General features: G+C 42.5%; 1 protein-coding gene across 1 annotated transcript; it reads right to left on the bottom strand.

Moving 5' to 3' along the window:
* Positions 1-449: 449 nt before the first annotated feature.
* On the bottom strand, positions 450-21,643 carry LOC143284595 (leucine-rich repeat and guanylate kinase domain-containing protein-like). The gene is made up of 16 exons (XM_076591420.1): positions 21,411-21,643; positions 19,950-20,057; positions 19,481-19,562; positions 17,165-17,347; positions 16,130-16,254; positions 15,510-15,563; positions 15,178-15,267; positions 14,371-14,538; positions 12,058-12,164; positions 9,563-9,682; positions 8,632-8,728; positions 5,998-6,111; positions 4,498-4,699; positions 3,068-3,324; positions 2,132-2,220; positions 450-1,177 (listed from the first exon to the last, which is right to left on the bottom strand). The coding sequence occupies exons 1-16, from the start codon at positions 21,615-21,617 to the stop codon at positions 715-717; spliced, it is 2,466 nt and encodes an 821-aa protein (XP_076447535.1). The 5' UTR covers positions 21,618-21,643; the 3' UTR covers positions 450-714.
* Positions 21,644-23,008: the final 1,365 nt, after the last annotated feature.

The following is a 23,008-nucleotide window of genomic DNA, read 5'->3' as shown; positions in this document are numbered from 1 at the left end:
CTTCACATGTGGTAGTGCTTTTACTTGGGAATGATTTTGTACAGTTTGCTCCAGTTTTCAACACATGAAGTCAGATGTCCCACAGAACAGTATCACAGATAAATATTCACAGAATTCCATTCTTAAAGAACCTTTACATAAATCAGTCACTTTACATTATACACCAATTTTCATAAGTGCGACTGTCTTTGAATGGAAATGAAAATAGAAATTGTTTAAAGTATGTTGTGATTCTGGTAAACCATTAAAGGAAATTAGATCTAAACCTTTTTTATTATATTGTTTTATATGCTTTGTTGCAAGATTTTGCTAAGCTCAGAACCCAACAAAACAGCCCCCCATCCTCCTCCCCACTTCCCCCGAAAAAAGAACAAAAATATCAGATTATCCTAAAATAGTACCACTCAAATGACAGCCTCCCCCCCCCCCCCCCCCCCCCCCCCCCCCCCCTTTTATAATGCCGTCCTATTCAGTATTGTGGTAGAGAAACCGAAATAAGCGTTTGTTTTGGTCACTGCAAGTTTAACATCAGTTCTTCAATTGTCACCATTTTGCCTTTTTCCTCTCATGCCTGTACTCTTGGAACCAGTCAGACTGATTCCAAAGAAACAACAGCAAGTGTATTTTTGTTTTGAAGTGTGAGACAATAGATGAAAAAAACAGACAAATAATCGAAGCATCATCATGACGCATTTTAGATCAACACTGGCGGCTTCACTGGGCAACACCGATAGGTGGCAACACTTTGTGACGTTCTGACCCTGGCCGATTGCCGTGACCTGACTCCAATTCCTGCCGAGAAGCCGACAGAGGTCGAGCCTCTGGTAGACGAGACTTTGACGCAGAGTTGTATCCCTTCTCGGCGATCAAGGTGATGGGGTTGACCTTCTCGGTGGGCAGAATGTCAGTGGGGGCCGGCTGGGTGTGGGTAGTGACAGGGGCCCCAGGGTGGGTCTTGGGTGACCCGGTGCGTTGGAGCTCGGCGGCCGAGTCAAGGTCGGAGAGGTTGGAGCTGGTGGAGGCGTTAGAGGTGGTGGAGTCTGGGGACCCGGGTATCTCCGGATGGGTTAGAGCATTGAGGTTGGTGTTGACACCTGACGCCAGCTGGTTGTCGGAGGAGTCCTCCAGACCCAGCCCTTGCTGCTCCTCCACTGTCTGAGGGGCCGTGCGGGGGTACCTGCAGGGAGACAGGTCACATCATTGCATTGTATTGTTTTGTATTGTATTGTACAATGCCAGGTTTTGCTGTTCCTCTGTCTGTGGGACGGTGCAGGGGTTCCTGCAGGGAGACAGGTCACATCATTGCACTGTATTGTTTTGTATTGTACAATGCCAGTGCGGGGGGTACCTGCAGGGAGACAGGTCACATCACTGTTTTGTGTTGTGTTGTACTGTGTTGTATTACACTGTAATGTATTATTTTGAAGTGTATTTTACTGAGTTGTGTGCATTGTGTTGTGTTGTACAATGCCAGGCCTTGCTGTACCTCCACTGTCTAGGGGGGCTGTGCAGGGGTAACTACAGGGAGACCGGTCACATCATTGTATTGTTTTGTATCGCATTGTGTTGTGTTATATTGTATTGTGTTGTGTTGTATTATACAATGCTAGGCCTTGCTGTACCTCCACTGTCAAGGGGGGCTGTGTGGGGGTCCTGCAGGGAGATGGGTCATTTTGTGAGGCTGCGCTGCACTGCAGCAACATTCCTTGACATGGTGTGGCTTCACAATTCCGACATTTGACATTGTTGCTCACAGTCCCGCCACAAGCACATGGCTGGGTCAGGACTGAGCTGCTGGGTTTACTTCTCCAGCTGTTTTACGTTGGCAACGATACACAGTGTGATGCGCGTCAGCATGTGCATCACAAATGTGGATCACATCAGAACATTTACAGTACATTTGTAGCTTTCACATAAAAACAGGTAGTCATCAATGCATATCATAAACAAATGTGTTAATAAATCATTTTCTTAACTTTAAACATTTGAAGATATTCTACATAAGATTCATACAGATCAACATGCAGAAAGGCAACAAGGGCCAAAAGTATGTTAATAAACGAGGAAGCACCCAACTTTTCCATGCAGAGATGAAAAGGACGTAACAGGAAAAGATGCAGTGAGTACATACTGGGTCAGAATCTGTTCATAGATGGGCGGTACATAACCAGCCACCACTTCTTTGGCTGCGCTGTGACGTCGCTTGTAGGACTCCTCCTCCTGGAAATGACAGAGGAGAAACACTTGTAAACGAAAACAGGGACAGTTTGCATGAATTTGATTCTATGTACTCTATAATTCATACTTGTAGGCAGGCTTGTGTGTGCCCACTTAGCATCATTCACCTAAATTTCTATGGTGCAGTGAGAAAAGACATAGATACAGCACATTCTGTTGGACTATAGACCATAGTGAAACCTAGTGGGAGCATTTCCAATGTTGCATATAGATTTCTGTATTGAAATTCCAGCCATTTTTTTCCCCTTTATTTTACTTTTGGTATTAAGACGTACACTGGTTGATTAAGCTGCTCCCATCCAAAGTGGCAAACCTTTAAGCATTACAAGAATCACCCTTCACCCTTGTGGATCTCGCAATACTCTTGAAGTAAACAACAACAAACTAAAAATACTGAAAATCGCACACACCATCACATAAAGAGGCAGCAGGTGACACTAGCCACTAACGGGCACAACAGCTGAGTGGTAAAAGTGTTGGACTTTTCAAGGTCCCAGGTTCGAATCCTGGTCTCAGCACCTGATGGGTAAAGGGTGGAGATATTTCCGATTTCCCAGATCAACAAATATGCAGACCAACTAGCGCCTGAACCCCCTTCATGTATATATGCATACAGAAGATCAAATATGCATGTTAAAGATACCATAATCCATGTCAGCATTTGGTGGGTTATGGAAACAAGAATGTACCCAGCATGCACACCCCCGAAAACGGAGTATGACTGCCTACATGGTGGGGGTAAAAACGGCCATACACCTAAAAGCCCACTCATGTATACGAGTGAACATGGGAGTCACAGCCCATGAAGGAGGAAGAAGAAGACACTGACCACAATGCCTCGCCCCGTGGCGGAGCTCAGCTGTCCGCGCACTTGGGAGATGCTGTCGGGGATGGAGGGCTTGGACCAGGTCCGTGCCCCCATAGCATTGGTGGAGGCGGCTCCGGTCATGGCCTGGTAGGGCTCCCCCTCACCCCCCACCTCGGTGGGTGGGAAGGCCTGGCTGCTGGCGTCGGGGGTGCTTGGGCTGATGCCCAGGTAGTCCATCACCAGGCGTCGCAGCTTGCGGTATGCTTCCGCTATGTCCTCTGCGGAGTCCAGCATTCTTTATTGTTATCTTACAAGAAAAATGATAACATGTCTATTTATATGCTTCTGCAATGTCCTCTGCACAGTCCAGTCTTCTTTATTGTTATCTTACATGAAAAATGATAACATGTTTATTTATACGCTGCACATTCTTTATTATTATCTTACATGAGAAATGATAACATGTTTATTTATATGCTTCTGCAATGTCCTCTACACAGACCAGCATTCTTTATTATTATCTTACATGAAAAATGATAACATGTTTATTTATATGCTTCCAGTGCCCTCTGCAGAGAGTCAAGCAGTCTTTGTTATTATCTCACAGGAAAAATGATAAAATGTTTATTTATATGGCGCCTTATGAAACTGATTTTGTTCTAACCATTTTACGATACAACAGTTCCACTAATGATACAATACATTATGTTACACCATCTATAAAGACATTTGAATCCAACTAAGTAAAAAACATTACACAACAATGACAAGACAATGCATCAAAAGTACAAGCAAAATACGAAATACACTATATGAGTACAGCATACAAACATAACATCCATGCACACACATAATAAACATGATGTAACAGTCTCATAAAAACAAATATATATTACATACCAATAGTTATCATGAAACAGTCAAATGGAACCTCACATCCAAAAAGTATAAATCATAGATTATGAATATATCTTAAACTTACAAATCAAACAGTAAAAATGTAAGGTTTAGAAAATGCACACACACACACACACACACACACATACACACACACACAATAGTTATCAGCACTGAATACAAAATTCTTTTCAGTGGAAAATGAGAAATTTCCAAAGAAATTGAAAAAGCCTCTGTGGAAACAATTCTTTTTTAAAAGGAAAACAGTAGTATTTGTCCAGAGGAAAGCAGATGCACTGCAGAATTTAATAAATCAAATGTCATATGTCAGAATGTGGTGGGTTATGGAAACATGAAAATAGCCAGCAAACAGAACCCCTCCACCCCTCCTCGGACTTCCCTGAAAAAACAATGCATGGCTGCCTGCATGACAAGGTCAAAGCCGTCATGCACGTAACAAAGCCCACTGGTGCACACAAATGAACATGAACACTGCAGCCCAGGAATGCAGCAGCAGCAGAAGAAGCAGCCAGTGTGCAGTGTGCGTGACTCACCACTGGTGATCATCATGTCGAAGAAGCCCGGGTGGTCCTGGTGGTATCTGCAGTAGATGTCGGCCCTCTTCAGCGTGTTCTCAATCTGCTCCTCCGTGTACAGGCCGCGGTCACGCAGACGGTGTTCGTGGGCCTCCTTGTCCAGAGGCATCACCAGCACATAGCGCGGCTCAAAGTAGGTGTTCTTCAGCGTCAGCACCCCCTGTGTGTGTCATGGACATGTTCAACCCTGCACTTTGTTCTGTTTCATGGAAATGTTAAACCCTGCACTTTGTTCTGTTTCATGGAAATGTTAAACCCTGCAGTTTGTTTTGTTTCCATGGAAATGTTCAACCCTGCACTTTGTTCTGTTTCATGGAAATGTTCAACCCTGCAGTTTGTTTCCAAGGAAATGTTCAACCCTGCATATTGTTTCCATGGAAATGTTCAACCTTGCACTTTGTTTCTATGGAAATGTCCAACCCTGCAGTTTGTTTCCATGGAAATGTTCAACCCTGCAGTTTGTTTCCAAGGAAATGTTCAACCCTGCATATTGTTTCCATGGAAATGTTCAACCTTGCACTTTGTTTCCATGGAAATGTTCATCCCTGCAGTTTGCTTCATGGAAATGTTCAACCCTGCAGTTTGCTTCATGGAAATGTTCAAATGTACAATTTGTTTCATGGAAATGTTCAACTGTACAGTTTGTTTCATGAAAATGTTAAACTGTGCAGTTTGTTTTATAGAAATGTTCAACCCTGCAGTTTGATGGAAATGTTCAACCGTACAGTTTGTTTCATGGAAATGTTCAACCCTGCAGTTTGTTTCAAGGAAATGTTCAACCCGCATCGAAATTTGCTGCACCACATCTGCTTTAAGATATTTTAATGACTTTTTACAGATCTAATCAGAAAAGTCTATTTGCAGTCATAAATGGTTTGTAAATTCAAATCCTATGAATACACTGATTTCAACTGTTCATAACCACCAGCACCCATTCTTATTTTGTTAAAAAAGCAAGGCGATCAGTGCCCGTTTCCAACATGCAAGACAACAAAGGTGGACATACAGATAATGATAATTCATAAATTCTATATCCCATGACTTCCTCTACAAATACTGCTCAAAGCGCCCAACATGATTCAGATTAAAGCAAACATGACATAAAAATACCATAAATGCTCTCTGTTGACAAAAACATCCAATGCCCTCACACAGGCATCAGAATACTTGACAGTTAAATTCTCCGAAGAAGGCAGGGGCCGCCCAGTCCCACAGTCTACAGTACCCCATTCCTCTGAAAATAGTGGATCTGTAGACCATTCTGATGACTGACACATACAAATCAATATTCACCTGCAAAAATGCAGCAGCATATTTCCAAACCCATCAAACAGTAAAAACTGTGAAGTAGCTGATGCTTAGATTAGAAAACATTCACACATGCATGCATGCACACACACGCGCGGGCGCGCGCGCGCACACACACACACACACACACACACACACACAGTGCATCACCTCCAACTCCATGTGCACCACACAGGCCAGCCCCTCTCTGGCTACACTCTCTATGGCCTCCATCTGCAGCCCGTACCAGTGGTCGTGGTGCTTGCTCGTCTGCACAAACTGGCCCTGAGCAAACCAAACACCATACATTGCACATAACTGTCCTTCTCACTGGCACCCCCCACCCTTCCCCAGCTCCCACCACCCCCTCACCACAACCCCATCCCATCCCTCTGTCTCCCTTCACACCCACCCTTTCCCCACACCCTTCTGTCTACCCCCTTGTCCCACCAATCCCCATTGTGTGGGCTGCATTCCCATGTATTTGTATTTCTTTTCATCACAACAGATTTCTCTGTGTGAAATTCGGGCTGCTCTCCCCAGGGAGAGCGCGTCGCCATACTACAGCGCCACCCATTTTTTTGTATTTTTTCCTGTGTGCAGTTTTATTTGTTTTTCCTATCGAAGTGGATTTTTCTACAGAATTTTGCCTGGAACAACCCTTTTGTTGCCGTGGGTTCTTTTACGTGCGCTAAGTGCATGCTGCACACAGGACCTCGGTTTATCGTCTCATCCGAATGACTAGCGTCCAGACCACCACTCAAGGTCTAGTGGAGGGGGAGAAAATTTCGGGGGCTGTGCCGTTATTCGAACCAGCGCGCTCAGATTCTCTCGCTTCCTAGGCGGACGCGTTACCTCTAGGCCATCACTCCACATGTTCACTCATATCTAAAAGTGAGCTTTTAGTTTTACATATATGGCTGTTTTTCACCCCACTGTGTAGGCAGCAACCATACTCCATTTTGAGTTGCGTGTGTGCTGGGTATGTTTGTGTTTCCATACCCAAGGATTTAAAGTCCAGTGTTCAAGCCTCTCAACTCACACAGCCAGCATAGCATCAGTTCAACCAAATCCTTGATCTATGTAAACTTTGAACATGTACACAATACACACCACACTGAAAAGAAATGCTGTGTCTGGAAATCTTTCTGTAGATATCAGTCATCATTTCCTTCTCTTTTGTGACAAAAGATCTACAATACAATGCAATACAGTATAGTACAGGACAAGACAAGACAAAGCACTGCAATACAGTGCAATGCAACTGGTTCATGACTATCTGCAGTTAATCCTAATACAATACAATGCCAAACAAGACAATGCGATGCAATGCAAGGCAGTGAATTGCAACTAGTTCATGACTATCTGCAGTTAATCCTAATACAATACAATGCCATACAAAACAAGACAAGACAAGGCAATGCAATGCAATGCAATGCAGTGAATTGCAACTAGTTCATGACTATCTGCAGTTAATCCTTATACAATACAATGCCATACAATACAAGACAATGCAATGCAGTGAACTGCAACTAGCTCAAGACTATTTGCAGTTAATCCTGCCACAATAAAACACTGTACAGTACAATACAAGACAAGACAACACAACGCATTGCAATGCAGTGAAGTGCAATACAACTAGTTCATGACTCTTTCCAGATGATCCTGTTCAGGATACACAACACATCTTTATTAACCCTTTCGCTGCCAGAAAAATCAGATTTGAGTGAAATCTATTTGCCAGGGTTTTTTCACAAAGAACAAGTATAAATTTTTTTTAAATTCTGTGCTCTTTGTTATTGGAGAAAGACCCATAAAAGTAAACATTTTCTGAAAGGTAAATGAATAAAGAATACAAAACACATGATGTTTTCCCATTTTATATATTTTTAGTGACATGCTGTTGTTTTGAAATCAGTGTTTTGTTTTTTTGTCACATTTTCAACTTGTTCATTACAAACATTAGTCAGGTAATTTGCACTAAAATATCATATTTTCTGGACAAATGGATATCTGCACACACAAAATCATACTAGAAGAACCACAAAAAAAAAAAAAATTAAAAAGAGATAGATACACAATGCACTGTGACTTCTCCAAGTGATAATGTGGATGAGAGGCCACGTCCCCTCAGTCTCCACCCCCCCTCCTCTTCACCCCTCACACGGTCACTTTATCCAGTTCTCATCAGACCGCGTTGGCTGAGTGCCAAGAAAATTGCTCACACTGTGTCCTGCTAATAATTCAGTCACTTTCTGTCATCTGCTAAGGTTTGCACAGCCTGGCATCAGTCACTGATAGTCGTACCATGGCCACTCTCTTGATTGCTCCCTTTATGTTCTATCAAATTGTCCTATAAATGTTGATCACTGTTTCCTTCAAATTTACGCTTCAATTCTTTCTGAGCATCAGCTAAAGAAAGCAATCTTGGTTGATTTAGTTCACTATGATCGCATGTCTTGAGCACGGTGTCAGTCCGACATTTTGTTGAGTGAGCGAGGAGAGGAGCCAGGCAAACACTGGGACAGTAACCCAACCAAAACGTTCAAATAAAGGACTGCCTCATGACGTAGATGGGATTTCTAGCTATGAATAGAATCCAGAAAGATTACCCAAGCTAAAGTATCAGCATTTTTGTCAATGAACTGAACGCAAAGCAGGGAAAAGTCAGAATATTTTGATGACGAGTTATCTTGTCATTGTGGCAGCGAAGCATACATGCTTGCCATGACGAGTTATCTTGTCATATAGGCAGCCTAGGGGTTAATCCAATGACAAATTACCTGTGCAAAGCAGTACACCTACCATCTTGATGTCCATCTCAAATTTCTCCATGCTGACAAAGAAGTAGTCCTTGCCATGCTCCTCTTCAGTCCTGGAGGGTCTGGTGGTGTGGGACACACTGCAGGTACACACACACACACACACACACACACACACACACACATACACAATCACAACCACACACACACACACACACACACACACACACATGTACACACACACACACACACACACACACACATACACATGCACACATACACATACACGCACACACACATGCACACACACGCGCACACGCACACACACACATACACACACACACATACACACACACAAAGTGGTTCAACAACCTGATCTCTCTTCTTCTAATAACTGTAGACTTGGAAAGCTGATTCTTGAAATGGTATTGACTATTGCTTACAGTGAAACATCCCTTTTGTAAAAGAAAATTGACATTCTTCGGAATCTATGCATGCACAGGCGCAAGCACATGTGCATGCACATATATTCCTGCACACAAACAAACACATATGCAAAAAAATCTAAATAACCAAGAAAACTTCATGTGAGAGAAATCATTCTATCTTACACAGATGCACACACACAAACACACATGCATGCACCGCCCCCCCCCTCCCCCCAATACACATGCATTCATGCACCCAAAGCACACACACATGCATGCACACACCCCCCACCCCCCCACATGCACCCTCCCGCCAACACACACATGGATTCATGCACCCAAAGACACACACACACACACACACACACACACACACCCTACAACACACGCGTACACACCCACAACACACACATGCACACACACATAAACCACCCATCCGACCTCTACACACACACACACACACACACACACACACACACACACAACACACTACATCCACAGTCCACCCCCCACCCCAACACCCCAAGACCAGCACTCAGCACTGACCCGATGCCAAAGTAATCGGAGAACTCCTCCACCAGTTTCCAGGACAGGTCTCTCTTGCCCGACCCGTGTGGTCCCACCAACACCAGCATGGGGTAGGGCGTCTCTACGTTGGGCAGTGTGCTGAAAACAGTCATCACTGTTCTCATATGTACTGCTGTCTTTTTGTCTGACAGTACAGCTGTACAATATAACGTCTCCATGCTGGGCAGCACACTGAAAACAGTCACTGTCCTCACCTACCCTGCCGTCTTTTTAAAATGTCACAACTGTCCTCAACTGTTCTTGTCTGACAGTACAACAGTACAATAAAATGATGTGCTGAAAAATGTCACAACTGTCCTCATCTGTTCTTGTCTGACAGTACAGCTGTACAATTAAATATAGTGCTGAAAAATGTCACCTCTGTCCTCATCTATACTGCTGTCTTTTTGTCTGACAGTACAGCTGTACAATATAACGTCTCCATGCTGGGCAGCACACTGAAAACAGTCACTGTCCTCACCTACCCTGCCGTCTTTTTGTCTGACAGTACAGCTGTACAATAAAAGATGTGCTGAAAAATGTCACCACTGTCCTCATCTGTTCTTGTCTGACAGTACAACAGTACAATAAAATGATGTGCTGAAAAATGTCACCACTGTCCCCATCTGTTCTTGTCTGACAGTACAACAGTACAATAAAATGATGTGCTGAAAAATGTCACCACTGTCCTCAACTGTTCTTGTCTGACAGTACAGCTGTACAATAAAAAGATGTGCTGAAAAATGTCACCACTGTCCTCAACTGTTCTTGTCTGACAGTACAGCTGTACAATAAAATGATGTGCTGAAAAATGTCACCACTGTCCCCAACTGTTCTTGTCTGACAGTATTGCTGTACAATAAAACTTCTTCAAGTTGAGCAGTGTGCTGAAAAATGACACCTCTATCCTCATACTGCTGTCTTTTTGTCTGATAGTACTGCTGTACAATAAAACATCTTCATGTTGGACAGTGCAATGAAAATGACACCTCTATCCTCATACTGCTGTCTTTTTGTCTGATAGTACTGCTGTACAATAAAACATCTTCATGTTGGACAGTGTGTTAAAACAGTCACCTCTGTCCTCGTCTACACTACTGTCTTTTTGTCTGACAGTACAGCTGTACAATTAAACGTTGTGCTGAAAAATATCACCTCTGTCTTCATCTATACTGCTGTCATTTTGTCTGACAGAACAGCTGTACGATTAAATATAGTGCTGAAAAATGTCACCTCTGTCCTCATCTACACTGCTGTCACTTTGTCTGACAGTACAGCTGTACAATTAAATGTTGTGCTGAAAAATGTCACCTCTGTCTCATCTATACTGCTGTCATTTTGTCTGACAGAACAGCTGTACGATTAAATATAGTGCTGAAAAATGTCACCTCTGTCCTCATCTACACTGCTGTCACTTTGTCTGACAGTACAGCTGTACAATTAAAGGTTGTGCTGAAAAATGTCACCTCTGCCTTCATCTTGTCTGACAGAACAGCTGTACAATTAAATGTAGTGCTGAAAAATGTCACCTCTGTCCTCATCTATACTGCTGTCTTTTTGTCTGACAGTACAGCTGTACAATTAAACGTTGTGCTGAAAAATGTCACCTCTGTCCTCATCTATACTCTTTTTGTCTGACAGTACAGCTGTACAATAAAACGTTTCCATGTTGGGCAGTGTGTTAAAACAGTCACCACTGCCCTTGTCTACACTGCTTTCTTTTTGTCTGACAGTACAGCTGTACAGTAATTTATGAATAAACATCTCCATGTGTGCTGAAAGCAGTCACCACTGTCATCTATACTGTTGTCTTTTAGTCTGATACAATGGTACAATAAAACATCTCATGAGTGCTTAAAACAGTCACCACAGTCCTCATCTATACTGCTGTCTCCTCGTCTGACAGTACAACTGTACAATAAAACATCTCCATGTTGGGCACTCTCTCGACTCACTGAGATCTTGAGTAGTGGCTTGGATGCTAGTCTTTCATGCGAGATGATAAGCTGAGATCCCATGTCCAGCATGTTTTGAAGTTACTATCAAGTTTCATGAGGTGGACTGTAATTCGATCTCACCTGATTCATTAGTGTGCCTTGTACTAGGAATTTGTTAAACAACAAAACAACAACAACACATACTGGAGCCCCTTATAGACAAAAAATTATGGTACTGTAAAAATGATATTTCTTTCTTTGATTTGAAGGATGTGCCATATAATCTGAAGCACCTTGTAATCAGTAATATATGAAATAACTTGAGGGTACTTAATGCAAAAACGTATCATGCAAAGAAATAAAAGGGTACAGTCCTGCCATGCACATCTTCAGCCTGGAAAACCTTACAATGCCACACGATAAACTATTGACCAGGATTGATCCCACACTCTCCCAGTCTCCATGCAGTCAGTGGTGCTGACCACTCTGCCACAGGTGTGTGAGGTGAGGCTGTCCCTGGGGGGATCATGCACGCACCTGTCCCAGACCCGACTGGGCTGCAGGAAGTTGTAGACGACGTGCATGATGTGATCTCTGGCCGCCACCACCTCCAGGGAGGGGTCTGACATGTCCTTGGCCGACACCTATCAGCACACAACACAGTGACACCTGTCAGCACACAGCGACACCTGTCAGCACACAACACAGTAACACCTGTCAGCACACAACACAGTGACACCTGTCAGCACACAACACAGAGCAACACCTGTCAGCACACAACACAGTGACACCTGTCAGCACACAGCACAGTGACACCTGTCAGCACACAGCACAGTGACACCTGTCAGCACACAACACAGTGACACCTGTCAGCACACAACACAGCCACACCTGTCAGCACACAACACAGTGACACCTGTCAGCACACAACACAGAGCAACACCTGTCAGCACACAACACAGTGACACCTGTCAGCACACAACACAGTGACACCTGTCAGCACACAGCAACACCTGTCAGCACACAACACAGTGACACCTGTCAGCACACATCACAAAGCGACACCTGTCAGCACACAACACAATGACACCTGTCAGCACACAACACAGAGCCAAACCTGTCAGCACACAACACAGTGACACCTTTAAGCAACACCTGTCAGCACACAACACAGTGACACCTGTCGGCACACAACACAGAGCAACACCTGTCAGCACACAACACAGTGACACCTGTCAGCACACAACACAGAACAACACCTGTCAGCACACATCACAAAGCGACACCTGTCAGCACACAACACAGTGACACCTGTCAGCACACATCACAAAGCGACACCTGTCAGCACACAACGCAGTGACACCTGTCAACACACAGCAACACATGTCAGCACACAACACAATGACACCTGTCAGTACACAACACAAAGTCATACCTGTCAGCACACAGCCACACCTGTCAGTACACAACACAAAGCCACACCTGTCAGCACACAGCAACAAATGTCAGTACACAACACAAAGCCACAACTGTCAGCATACAACACAAAGCCATACCTGTCAGCACACAGTGACACCTGTCAGCACACATCACAAAGCCACACCTGTCAGCACACGTCACAAAGCCACACCTGTCAGCACACATCACAAAGCCACACCTGTCAGCACACATAACAGAGTGAAACCTGTCGGCACACCAAGCACACCAACACCTGTCAGCACACAACACAAAGCCACACCTGTCAGCACATAACAGAGTGACACCTGTCAGCACACATCACAAAGCCACACCTGTCAGCACACAACACAAAGCCACACTTGTCAGCACACATCACAAAGCCACACCTGTCAGCACATAACACAGAATGACACCTGTCAGCACACAACACAAAGCCACACCTGTCAGCACACAACACAGAGCGACACCTGTCAGCACACATCTCAAAGCCATACTTGTCAGCACACAACACAAAGCCACACCTGTCAGCACACATCACAAAGCCACACCTGTCAGCACATAACACAGAATGACACCTGTCAGCACACAACACAAAGCCACACCTGTCAGCACATAACACAGAATGACACCTGTCAGCACACAACACAAAGCCACACCTGTCAGCACACATCACAAAGCCATACTTAAAAAGCAAAAGCACACAATATAAAACGGGTTTCTGTTCATCTCAACTTTTTCTATTCATTTTCATTGATGTACAATAATGATGTAACCATCAAACTCAGAATTTGACCAGTGTAATATTATTAATGTCATCTTTATTAATATCACATCACTGAAACATAACTTCGTCAAAGTACATGTCTTCATTCCAAAACAAAGTATCACACACACACACACACACACACACACACACACACACACACATATATATAATGAAAATATGGAAATCTATACAACCACTCAGTCACCCCCCTCCCCCTCCAATACCTCCAAAACTTCTCGCCCATCCACCCAGTCCAACATTTATACACTCATCACCCTCAAATCAAATCAAATTATGGTGCTCAGAGCCTTGCCACTGACCAGTACATCTTAAGGCTACCACCATGTTAGCATCTTCTTCAGGCCAAGGGAAAAAAGAACAATAAAAACTAATCACTGTTTCAATATTTTCACTCAAAATTTTTTTCAAAAAACCTTCCAGAGTTTAAAACATTTAAATCTGATTAAAAATGTTCGCTTCTTTTAAGAAGTCCATTTGCGACATCTCAAATCTTCAGAGAATCTGCCGTGCAATGTCTGTATCTAACATCATGCAGATCCCAGCAGTCAAGGAACACGTGTTTCACAGTGAGAGGCTCATCACAGCTCATCACCCTCACCACCCACCTTCTCCTCCACCTCCACCTTGTGTCGGTCTAGCTCTGTCAGGCTGGGGATGCGGAAGAGGATGGCCAGGCGGTAGTCAGGCAGCTCCTGGATGGGGTTCCTCAGCAGGTTCAGCTGCCGCAGCATGCGCAGCCTCTGAATGTGGCTGATCTCCGACACGTCTATCACCTGCCAGGGGTGGGGAGAGAGAAAGAGACCCAATGTTTGTATCAGAAATGTCTTTGTGTAGTTGCAAGCTGTGCAAAAGCTGAGCATGTGTGTGTGTGTGTGTGTGTTTGTGTGTGTGAGTGTGCGTGCATGTGTGCATGTTTGTGTGTGTGTGTGTGTGTGTGTGTGTGTGTGTGTCTGTGTGTGTGTGGTGTGTGTGTGTGCATGTGTCTGTATGCTTGTGCATGTGCAAGTATGCGCACATGCATGCATGATTACATGTGTGAGCGTGCAGGTATGAATATAAGCATCTATGTATGAACAAATGCCTGGCTGTTGACACACAGACAGGAGTGACAAAGATGCTGAAAGAAAGACTGAAGAAAAACAGTGTTAATATATCATACAAGAGTGAACAGGTATGCCAGACATGTCCATAAACTAGTGGCGTGTGTGTCTAAGCCTACTTATCTGTGTGTTTATGGGCATATATGCATGAATATATATAATATCTATATCTATATATAGATGTGTGTGTATGTGTTTGTTTCAATCACATAAACAGACAATGCACATTACGTTCATAACATTAATTCTGTACATGTACAGGTGTGTTCATTCAATTGCACAACCACCATCAGTTCTGTCTCACTGTCTTACCTCATTGTCTTCAAGATCAATCGTCTCCAAAAGGTCATGGTTGGCCAAACCTTCCAGACTGCGAACACGGTTCCCAGACAGGTTTAGAGTCTGGACGAAAAAATATCAGGCAATCAATAAAACAATCAATCAATCAATCAATCAATCAGTCAGTCAGTCAAACAAACAAGCGTGATGAAGGGGGAAAGGAGCAAAAGTGGTCAATCAATCAGCAAATGATAAACTTCATAAAGGAAAGAACAAAAAGAAAGAGGAAATCAAAATGTGACATTTGGAAAAAAAAAAAAAATCATTGGAAAATGAAAAAAGAAAGATGACAAGAAAGAAATTACCTGCAGATTTTTCAGAGTTTCCAGGTTTTCAATCTTTTTAATCTTGTTGTGACACTGAAAAAAAAAGAACAGGAAAGAACATATTACTTCTGTGTGAAATTTGGGCTGCTCTCACCATACAGCTCATAACCACAGCACCACACCACACCACACCACACAGCATCACACCACACCACACAGCACCGCACCACACCACACCACACCACACAGCATCACACCACACCACACAGCACCGCACCACACCACACCACACCACACAGCATCACACCACACCACACAGCACAGCACCACCCATGTATTGTTTTTCATCTTTTTTGTGTGTTTTCTGTCTGCTAGTGTACATTTCCTTTTTTTTTTTTTTTTTTTTTTTTCAGGGGCAACCCTTTCATTGCTGAGGGTTCATTTATGCTCGCCAAGTGCATGCCCAGTTTATCATCCAATCCAAAAGAACAGCACCCAGGCCACTACTGAAGATCTAGTGGGAGGGGTCAGGTGGCAAGGGAAGGGGGGTGAGGGGGGTTGGGGCAGGAAGTAAAAATCCCAAGGCTTGAACCCATGGACACTGAGGTCCTGGTGGGGTACATCACCACCAGGCTGGCGCTGTGCGATGAGCAACTGACCAGGTTGAGGTAGCGCAGGGGCAGGTGGTTCATTCCCTGGATGGTCTCCACCTGGTTGTGGGCCAGACTCAGGTGATGGAGACGATGGCACTCCTCCAGGCCCCAGATCTCACTGATCATGTTGTCTGCTTCGTCAAGGGCCACACAGGGTGGTGTTTCATAACAATTACGATAATCATCATAATAATGATAATGATAAGAAGAAGGAATGATAATCATAACGATAATAACAATACTACTCCTCTTCCTCTTCCTACAACTACTACTACTACCAATATTGATAATAACTATAAATGCACTATAATCTTGTGCACAGACATATTAAAGGGCTTTCATACCAGACATTCACGTGAATGCATTACTCTTGAGTCAAAGGAAAGAATTTCAAACATATATATAGACAGAAAGCTAGAGAAACTAACAACAGAAAGGGGAGGGGTGGGAGGGGGGTCGGGGGGCTTGGGGGGTTGGGGGAGGGGGGGCAGAGAGGCGCTATTCTGGAAAGAGGTAGTTTTCAAGGCCAGATGTGAAAGAGCTGAGTGCAAATATTTGATGAAGAGAAAAAGGAAGCTTGTTCCAAGCACAATATTCAGGGACAGAAAAAGAGCAATGGCCAATCATGTACATTTCATTCATGTGACGTCATTTAAGAATTTTGTTTTTGATGAAAATGTGTAAAAAAAAAAATAAAAAAATTTTTAAGTCTATGTAATCACCTGGCCTCAATTTGATGCTTATGTTCAATGTGTTTGTATTTTTGCATCAGTTGACAAAAAAGGGGGAAAAAAAGAAAATGTTCCAAATATGTGTGTGTATGTGTATGTGCTTGTGTGTGTGTGTGTGTCTGTGTGTGTGTGTGTGTGTGTGTGTGTGTGTGTGTGTCTGTGTGTGTGCACATGCACATGAGTGCATGGATGCATGTGTGTGTGCATTCACAAACGACTTATTCTGCAAAAAAGCAACCATAACACATACACACACACACTTCCCAACTCCAAACCATCACATCAACCACTCAGAACACTCCAAGGATACTATCGAGAACAAGTTTGGTGAGGGCGTGGTGTTCGGAGAGGTCGGCCATTTCTGACAGCTGGTTGTAGGACAGGTCCACCTCCTTCAGGTTCTTGGGTGGCACAAAGTCCAGCATCACCGAGATGCTGTTGTGGGAGGCATCCAAGACCAGCAGATAGGGCAGTTTTCCCAGAGGGGACAGATCTGTGAAAACACGTGACAATATGAATCCATTTTATTGGAAAAAAAAGTATTTAGAATTTTTTTTTAATTCAAGTGGCATAATTTTCAGACAAATCTTTATCAATGAAGGTTAAACAAAGTCTATGGGTTTAAAAAAATTTTTTTTTTTAATTTTGTCATTGTCCCTGATGGGGGAATGGGGAAAAATGAAAACAAAGGTATTGGGTTGACGTATGTAAGAAGCATAGGACAAAGTTTAAACCCATCCTTCAAAAAGTAAATAACAAACATCACAGCAAAGATTTGTGTGCTAAAGAATGGAGGTGTGGTAGGTGGGAGAGAGAGAGAGAGATGGGGGGAGGGGGTAAACGAAATCTGGGACAAAAATCATGAACAACAAAGGCAGTCAAAAGATAGTTTTATGAAGAGAAAGTAAAAGAAATATCTATCAAAAACAGCTGAAACTCTTTTAAAAGAGAAATCAAACATCCCCAGCAGACTCGTATAAACAAATGAAATAGAGACAATCAGACTGAGATAGAGAATATTAGAAGACAAAGATTCCATTTTTTTAAGAGATTTCTTACATTGATTTCAATACTATGATAACAATAAAAACCTTTAGGTATAACAAACAAGTACTTCCATCACACTGTTGTAAAATAATGGAACTGTTAACCAAGTTACAGTTCAGATTAATCAAAGTGTTATATCTATATTACTGTTCTGATTAATCAGAGTTATTTGTGATATCATTCTGATTCAGATTAACCCTTTCGCTGCCAGGAAAATAAGATTTAAGTGAAATCTATTTGCCAGGGTTTTTTCACAAAAAACGGGTATAAATTTTCAAAAAATTCTGTGCTCTTTGTTATTGGAGAAAGACCCATAAAAGTATATATTTTCTGAAAGGGAAATGAATAAAGAATACAAAACACATGATGTTTTCCCATTTTATGCATTTTAAGTGACATGCTGTTGTTTTGAAATCAGTGTTTTGTTTTTTGTCACATTTTCAACTTGTTCATTACAAACATTAGTCTGGTAATTTGCACAAAAATATCATTTTCTGGACAAATGGATATCTGCATACGCAAAATCATACTAGAACAACCACAATATAAAAAAAACTGAAAAAGAAATAGATGCATTGTGACTTCTGCAAGTGATAATATGGATGTGAGGTCACGCCCCCTCAGTCTCCACCCCCCTCCTCTTCACCCCTCTCACAACGTCACTTCATCAGACCGCGTTGGCTGAGTGCCAAGAAAGTAGCTCATACGCTGCCCTGCTAAAAATTAGGTGACCTGTCGTCTGCTAGAGTTGAACAGCCTGCATCTCTCACTGATAGTTGTATCTTGGCCACTCTCTTGATTGCTCCCTTTATTTTCTATCAAATCGTCCTATAAATGTTCACCACTGTCTTCTCCTTCGAATTTATGCTCCAATTCTTTCTGAGCATCAGCTAAAGAAAGTAATTTTGGCTGATTTAGTTCGTCACAATCGCATGCCTTGAACACGGAGTCAGTCCGACATTTTGTTGGGCGAGCGAGGAGAGGAGCCAGGCAAAGACTGCGGCCAGTAACCCAACCAAAACGTTCAAATAAAGGACTGCCTTATGACGCAGATGGTGTTTCTAGCTATGAATAGAATCCAGAAAGATTCCCCAAGCTAAAGCTACCAGCATTTTTGTCAACGAACTGAATGCAAAGCAGGGAAAAGTCAGAATATTTCGATGACGAGTTATCTCGTCATTGTGGCAGCGAAGCATACATGCTTGCCATGACGAGTTATCTCGTCATGCAGGCAGCCTAGGGGTTAATCAAAGTGTTACTTGTGATGTTCTCATTAACAATGAGTTGCCTGTGATATTCTTCTGATTAATCAGAGTTACATCTGCTGAAAGTCTGATTCAAATCAATGAAAGTGTTACCTTTGCTATTGTTCTGATTACTCAAAGTGTTACCTGTTCATTGTTTTGATTCAAATAAATGATAGTGTAACATGATTTTGTTCTTAGATTAAGAGTAATCAAAGTGTTACCTGTGCTTTTTTATTAATTCTGATTAATCACAGTGTAACATTTGATTTTGGTCTGATTCGGATAAATCAAAGTGTTACCTATGCTTTTGTTCCAATTAATCAAAGTGTTACCTGTGATATTGTTGTAAGGTATCTCCACCTTCTGGAGGTTGACAAACTCGCCCAGGATCGAGATGTCCACCAGACTAAAACCCTGAAAGATAGCACAGAGACCCAAATTAAGCACCACATTATCAAACTTTTAAAGTACACACATTCATATATGAATATATGCATATTCATCTAATGATCACTCATCTGCATGCATTTCTTAAAGTTCTGCCAAGCAGCAGGTTCATGCAATATAAGTAATGATAATCAACTGAATATATGAATAAGAAACAATGTATGCTGAGAAAATATACTTACATAATAAATGAAAACAGCAGCAAAAGGAACAAGAAGAAGACGTAAATAAACAAAATATAAATTTGTAAATACTAAATCTCACACACACATACATACACACTCACACTCACTCACACACATACACCAATCGTGACAATATCAAACAAACCAGAAGCCATAAAACCAATCATACCGGCATGGCAGCATTGAGGTAGACCTGATGCATTCCATCAGCAGACCGACCCAGGTTGGACAGGCCACGTGAAACTGTCTCCTCGTCCAGGATTCCTTCAGGAGACAGCTGCAAGAAGAAACAATAATAGCTATATATTTACTACATTTATAAAAGGTAGAGGAGGTCATTTAGTTTCACTGTGTGTGTGTGTGTGTGTGTGTGTGTGTGTGTGTGTGTGTGTGTGTGTGTGTGTGTGTGTGTGTGTCTGTGTCTGTGTCTCTGTGGGTGTGTATTTGTGTATGAGGGGGTGAGGGGGTGGGGGGTGCCCAAATGCATATGTGTGCATACAAAAGACAGAGAAAGACAGATGTATAGAGAGGGAAACAGAGAATATATATTTGAGCTACATGCTATATTGTTTGTGTCAGTTGTTCAATGTTGTTTTTTTGTTTGGGGGTTTTTTTTTACCTTCCTCTTTTATTTTAGTCTAAAACTACATGATCAGTCATCTTGTTTAAACATGAGCAGTGGAAGGTAATCATCATATGTTACAACAGCAGTTCAGGAAGCTCAAAGGAAAAACAGGCTGAGAGTAAAAATCCCTTCTGTTATGTAAGGTAAAAAGTATCTGAGGCTGAATTTGAATCCCTTCTGTTATGTATGGTAAAAAGTATCTGAGGCTGAATTTGAACTGGCTATTTGGACATTTGGCTTGGAATAAAATCTAAGGTTAAAAGGGCTAAAGGTCTTATACCAACTATTTCAACAGCTTGGCATATGAAGGTGGGGCTCAATCTTCGTCCACCGTTTCAACCTTCCCCAACTGAAGTCAGGTACCCATTCAAACCTGGATCGAGTCAGGAAAATCTGAGTGAAGTACCTTTTGTAAAGACACACCACCATGCCAAAATGGTGCCTTGAACTTTGGTCACTGGAATATGATCTGGCTGAAAGTTGATTCAGGTATGAACCATTGAATGGTTCAGTGTTTAGCAGAAGTTGGCAATAGGTGAAGTATGGTAGCCAGTCAGCTGCTCTTCACTGCAGCTGATACCATTTCATCAATGGGTGTTTGAAAATAACTGAACCATTGTGTTTGTTCAACCCTTCCAATTGATACAAAGCCACTTCAGGCCATTCCACTATATTTTCAGTTTGGATTCCAGTCAGAGTTTGCACCCATGTTAGTCAATATTTCATTAACTCTGCAGCAAATCATAGAAAACAACTTTTCCTTTCAGTGTCAGGATACATAACAAACCACAAACTTACTGGTTGTTTCCACTAAAAATATATATTTGGTCTGCACTACAAGGTTGTCAAATCAAAACATAATACTTTGTAGAAAACTAACAAATAGACTGATTAAAACTGTTTTGTGTTACGAAAACAAACTATACATAGTGTCAAAACCAACAAATCAACTGACTTATTAAAACTATGTCGTGTTACCAAATGTGTAAACAAAACTACACTCACCTCAATGTAATCATCTTCTTCCACCTTTGAGATGGGTTCTCCCCCCAGTCCCGTATCAGCATCCCCAATGTCCGAAGGTTGTCGCATATTATCCAGATTCAGTATGTCGGTAGGGGGCACAAAGAGGTCAGGGTCTCCATCCGTGTGAAAGTACTGGCCATCCATTTGCGGAGAAGCAGTGGTCGGGTCCATCGCCGTGTCGGCCATTTTGCCGCGCTGCTATGGCGATTTGTTAGAACCGGGCGGAATGCTATTCCAGAAAATTATTATAAATTTTGTAGAAATCAATTTTTAGCATATTTCCTTTTTATTTATCATTATACACGACATTCATTTCACATTGATAGTGTATTTTTCTGCTCGAAATCGAGTCCTGTTTGTTTTTACTGCATGTCGAAAATCAAAATTGTTAACCGGACATTTCGCCGAATAGATTCAACGTGGATTTTCGGTGACTGAAGCTCTCCATTACTTGATAACTTGCGAGAAGTTCAGACCCAAGAAACCGTGATCTATATTTTGTGTTGCTCCACATTATTCACCAGATCAAGCCATTTCTTTCCACCATTTCACTTTCGTTCCTTCTTGGCTTGACCTGGCTCGAACTACAAGTTGACATTTATGAGAACTTTTACTGACAGTCCGAGAGGGGGCCAGCTCAATACTTCCTCGTGTTGGTACTTAATATCGATGTCTTGTTATTGATGTAACTTTGACTTATAGCGTGACAACACTCTTCAGCTTGCATTTGGATTGATCGAGCTGATCTGGCTCTCAGTTCTGTGCCGTTAGCTTTTCACTGTTTTGTACTGCCGAAGATTATGTCAGTTAAGATCAGCCGGTGATTCATTCCCCCCGCTCCCGGCCATCCCACCCTTTCCTTCCACCCACTATCTGCATATGTTCCCATCAGTTTTCCATTTGAAGGCAGTTTTTTTGGGGGGTTTTTTTGGTTTTTTTGTTGTTGTTTTTTTTTTTGTTGTTGTTTTTTTTTTTGGTTGGTTTGTTTGTTTGTTGTTGTTTTTTTGTTTGTTGTTGTTGTTTTTAATAATCAGTGGAACTGATGGTGCCGCGGAAGGAGGTTTGATTGATTGATATGGATGACTTAAACTGATAGCGCCAATCCTTGGTCGGAGAGCGTGCAAGCTCTACTGAAGGGCTTTACAAACATGGGGTCATCAGTTTCCACATCAGGCTGCCTACCTGAGTAGAGCCGACTGACGGGTGCCATTGGGCGCTCATCATTCGTTTACCTGTGTCATTCAGATTTCAGGCAAGCACACATACACACTCAGACACTACGGACATCCAGTGTAACATATTACGTCAGTGTATGACCGTTTTGTTCAGTGGCGAGGGGGGTGGGGTGGGGGGGTCCTACTGATGTTAATTCGGGGCAAGAACTAATCCGACTTCTCTTCTCGTGGAAGCCACATCACTTTGTAAGCAAGTGTAAACGATGAGGGACCCAACCATGCAAGCTACAACTGACCGGCAAGCAATCACCGGATTTAAAACTGGAGCAACGAGGTGTTAACTTGACCGCAGTAACTTGAAAACTTTTGTTTGTTTGTTTTGGCCTTATTGACGCTAGGGGG

This window comes from Babylonia areolata, chromosome 8 (genome assembly GCF_041734735.1).
Source record: "Babylonia areolata isolate BAREFJ2019XMU chromosome 8, ASM4173473v1, whole genome shotgun sequence".
Classification (NCBI taxonomy): Eukaryota; Metazoa; Mollusca; class Gastropoda; order Neogastropoda; family Buccinidae; genus Babylonia; species Babylonia areolata.
Note: the sequence above shows the minus strand (reverse complement) of the source record. Positions and strands in the feature narration are given on the sequence as shown.

Excerpts from the sequence above, each read along its gene's own strand:
- LOC143284595 (XM_076591420.1), bottom strand. The coding sequence starts at position 21,617 with ATGGCCGACACGGCGATGGACCCGACCACTGCTTCTCCGCAAATGGAT. Across the intron at positions 9,683-12,057 it reads CCCAGTCGGGTCTGGGACAG|CACACTGCCCAACGTAGAGA; the intron begins GTGCGTGCATGA and ends GACTGTTTTCAG. Across the intron at positions 8,729-9,562 it reads TCCGATTACTTTGGCATCGG|TGTGTCCCACACCACCAGAC; the intron begins GTCAGTGCTGAG and ends GTGTACCTGCAG.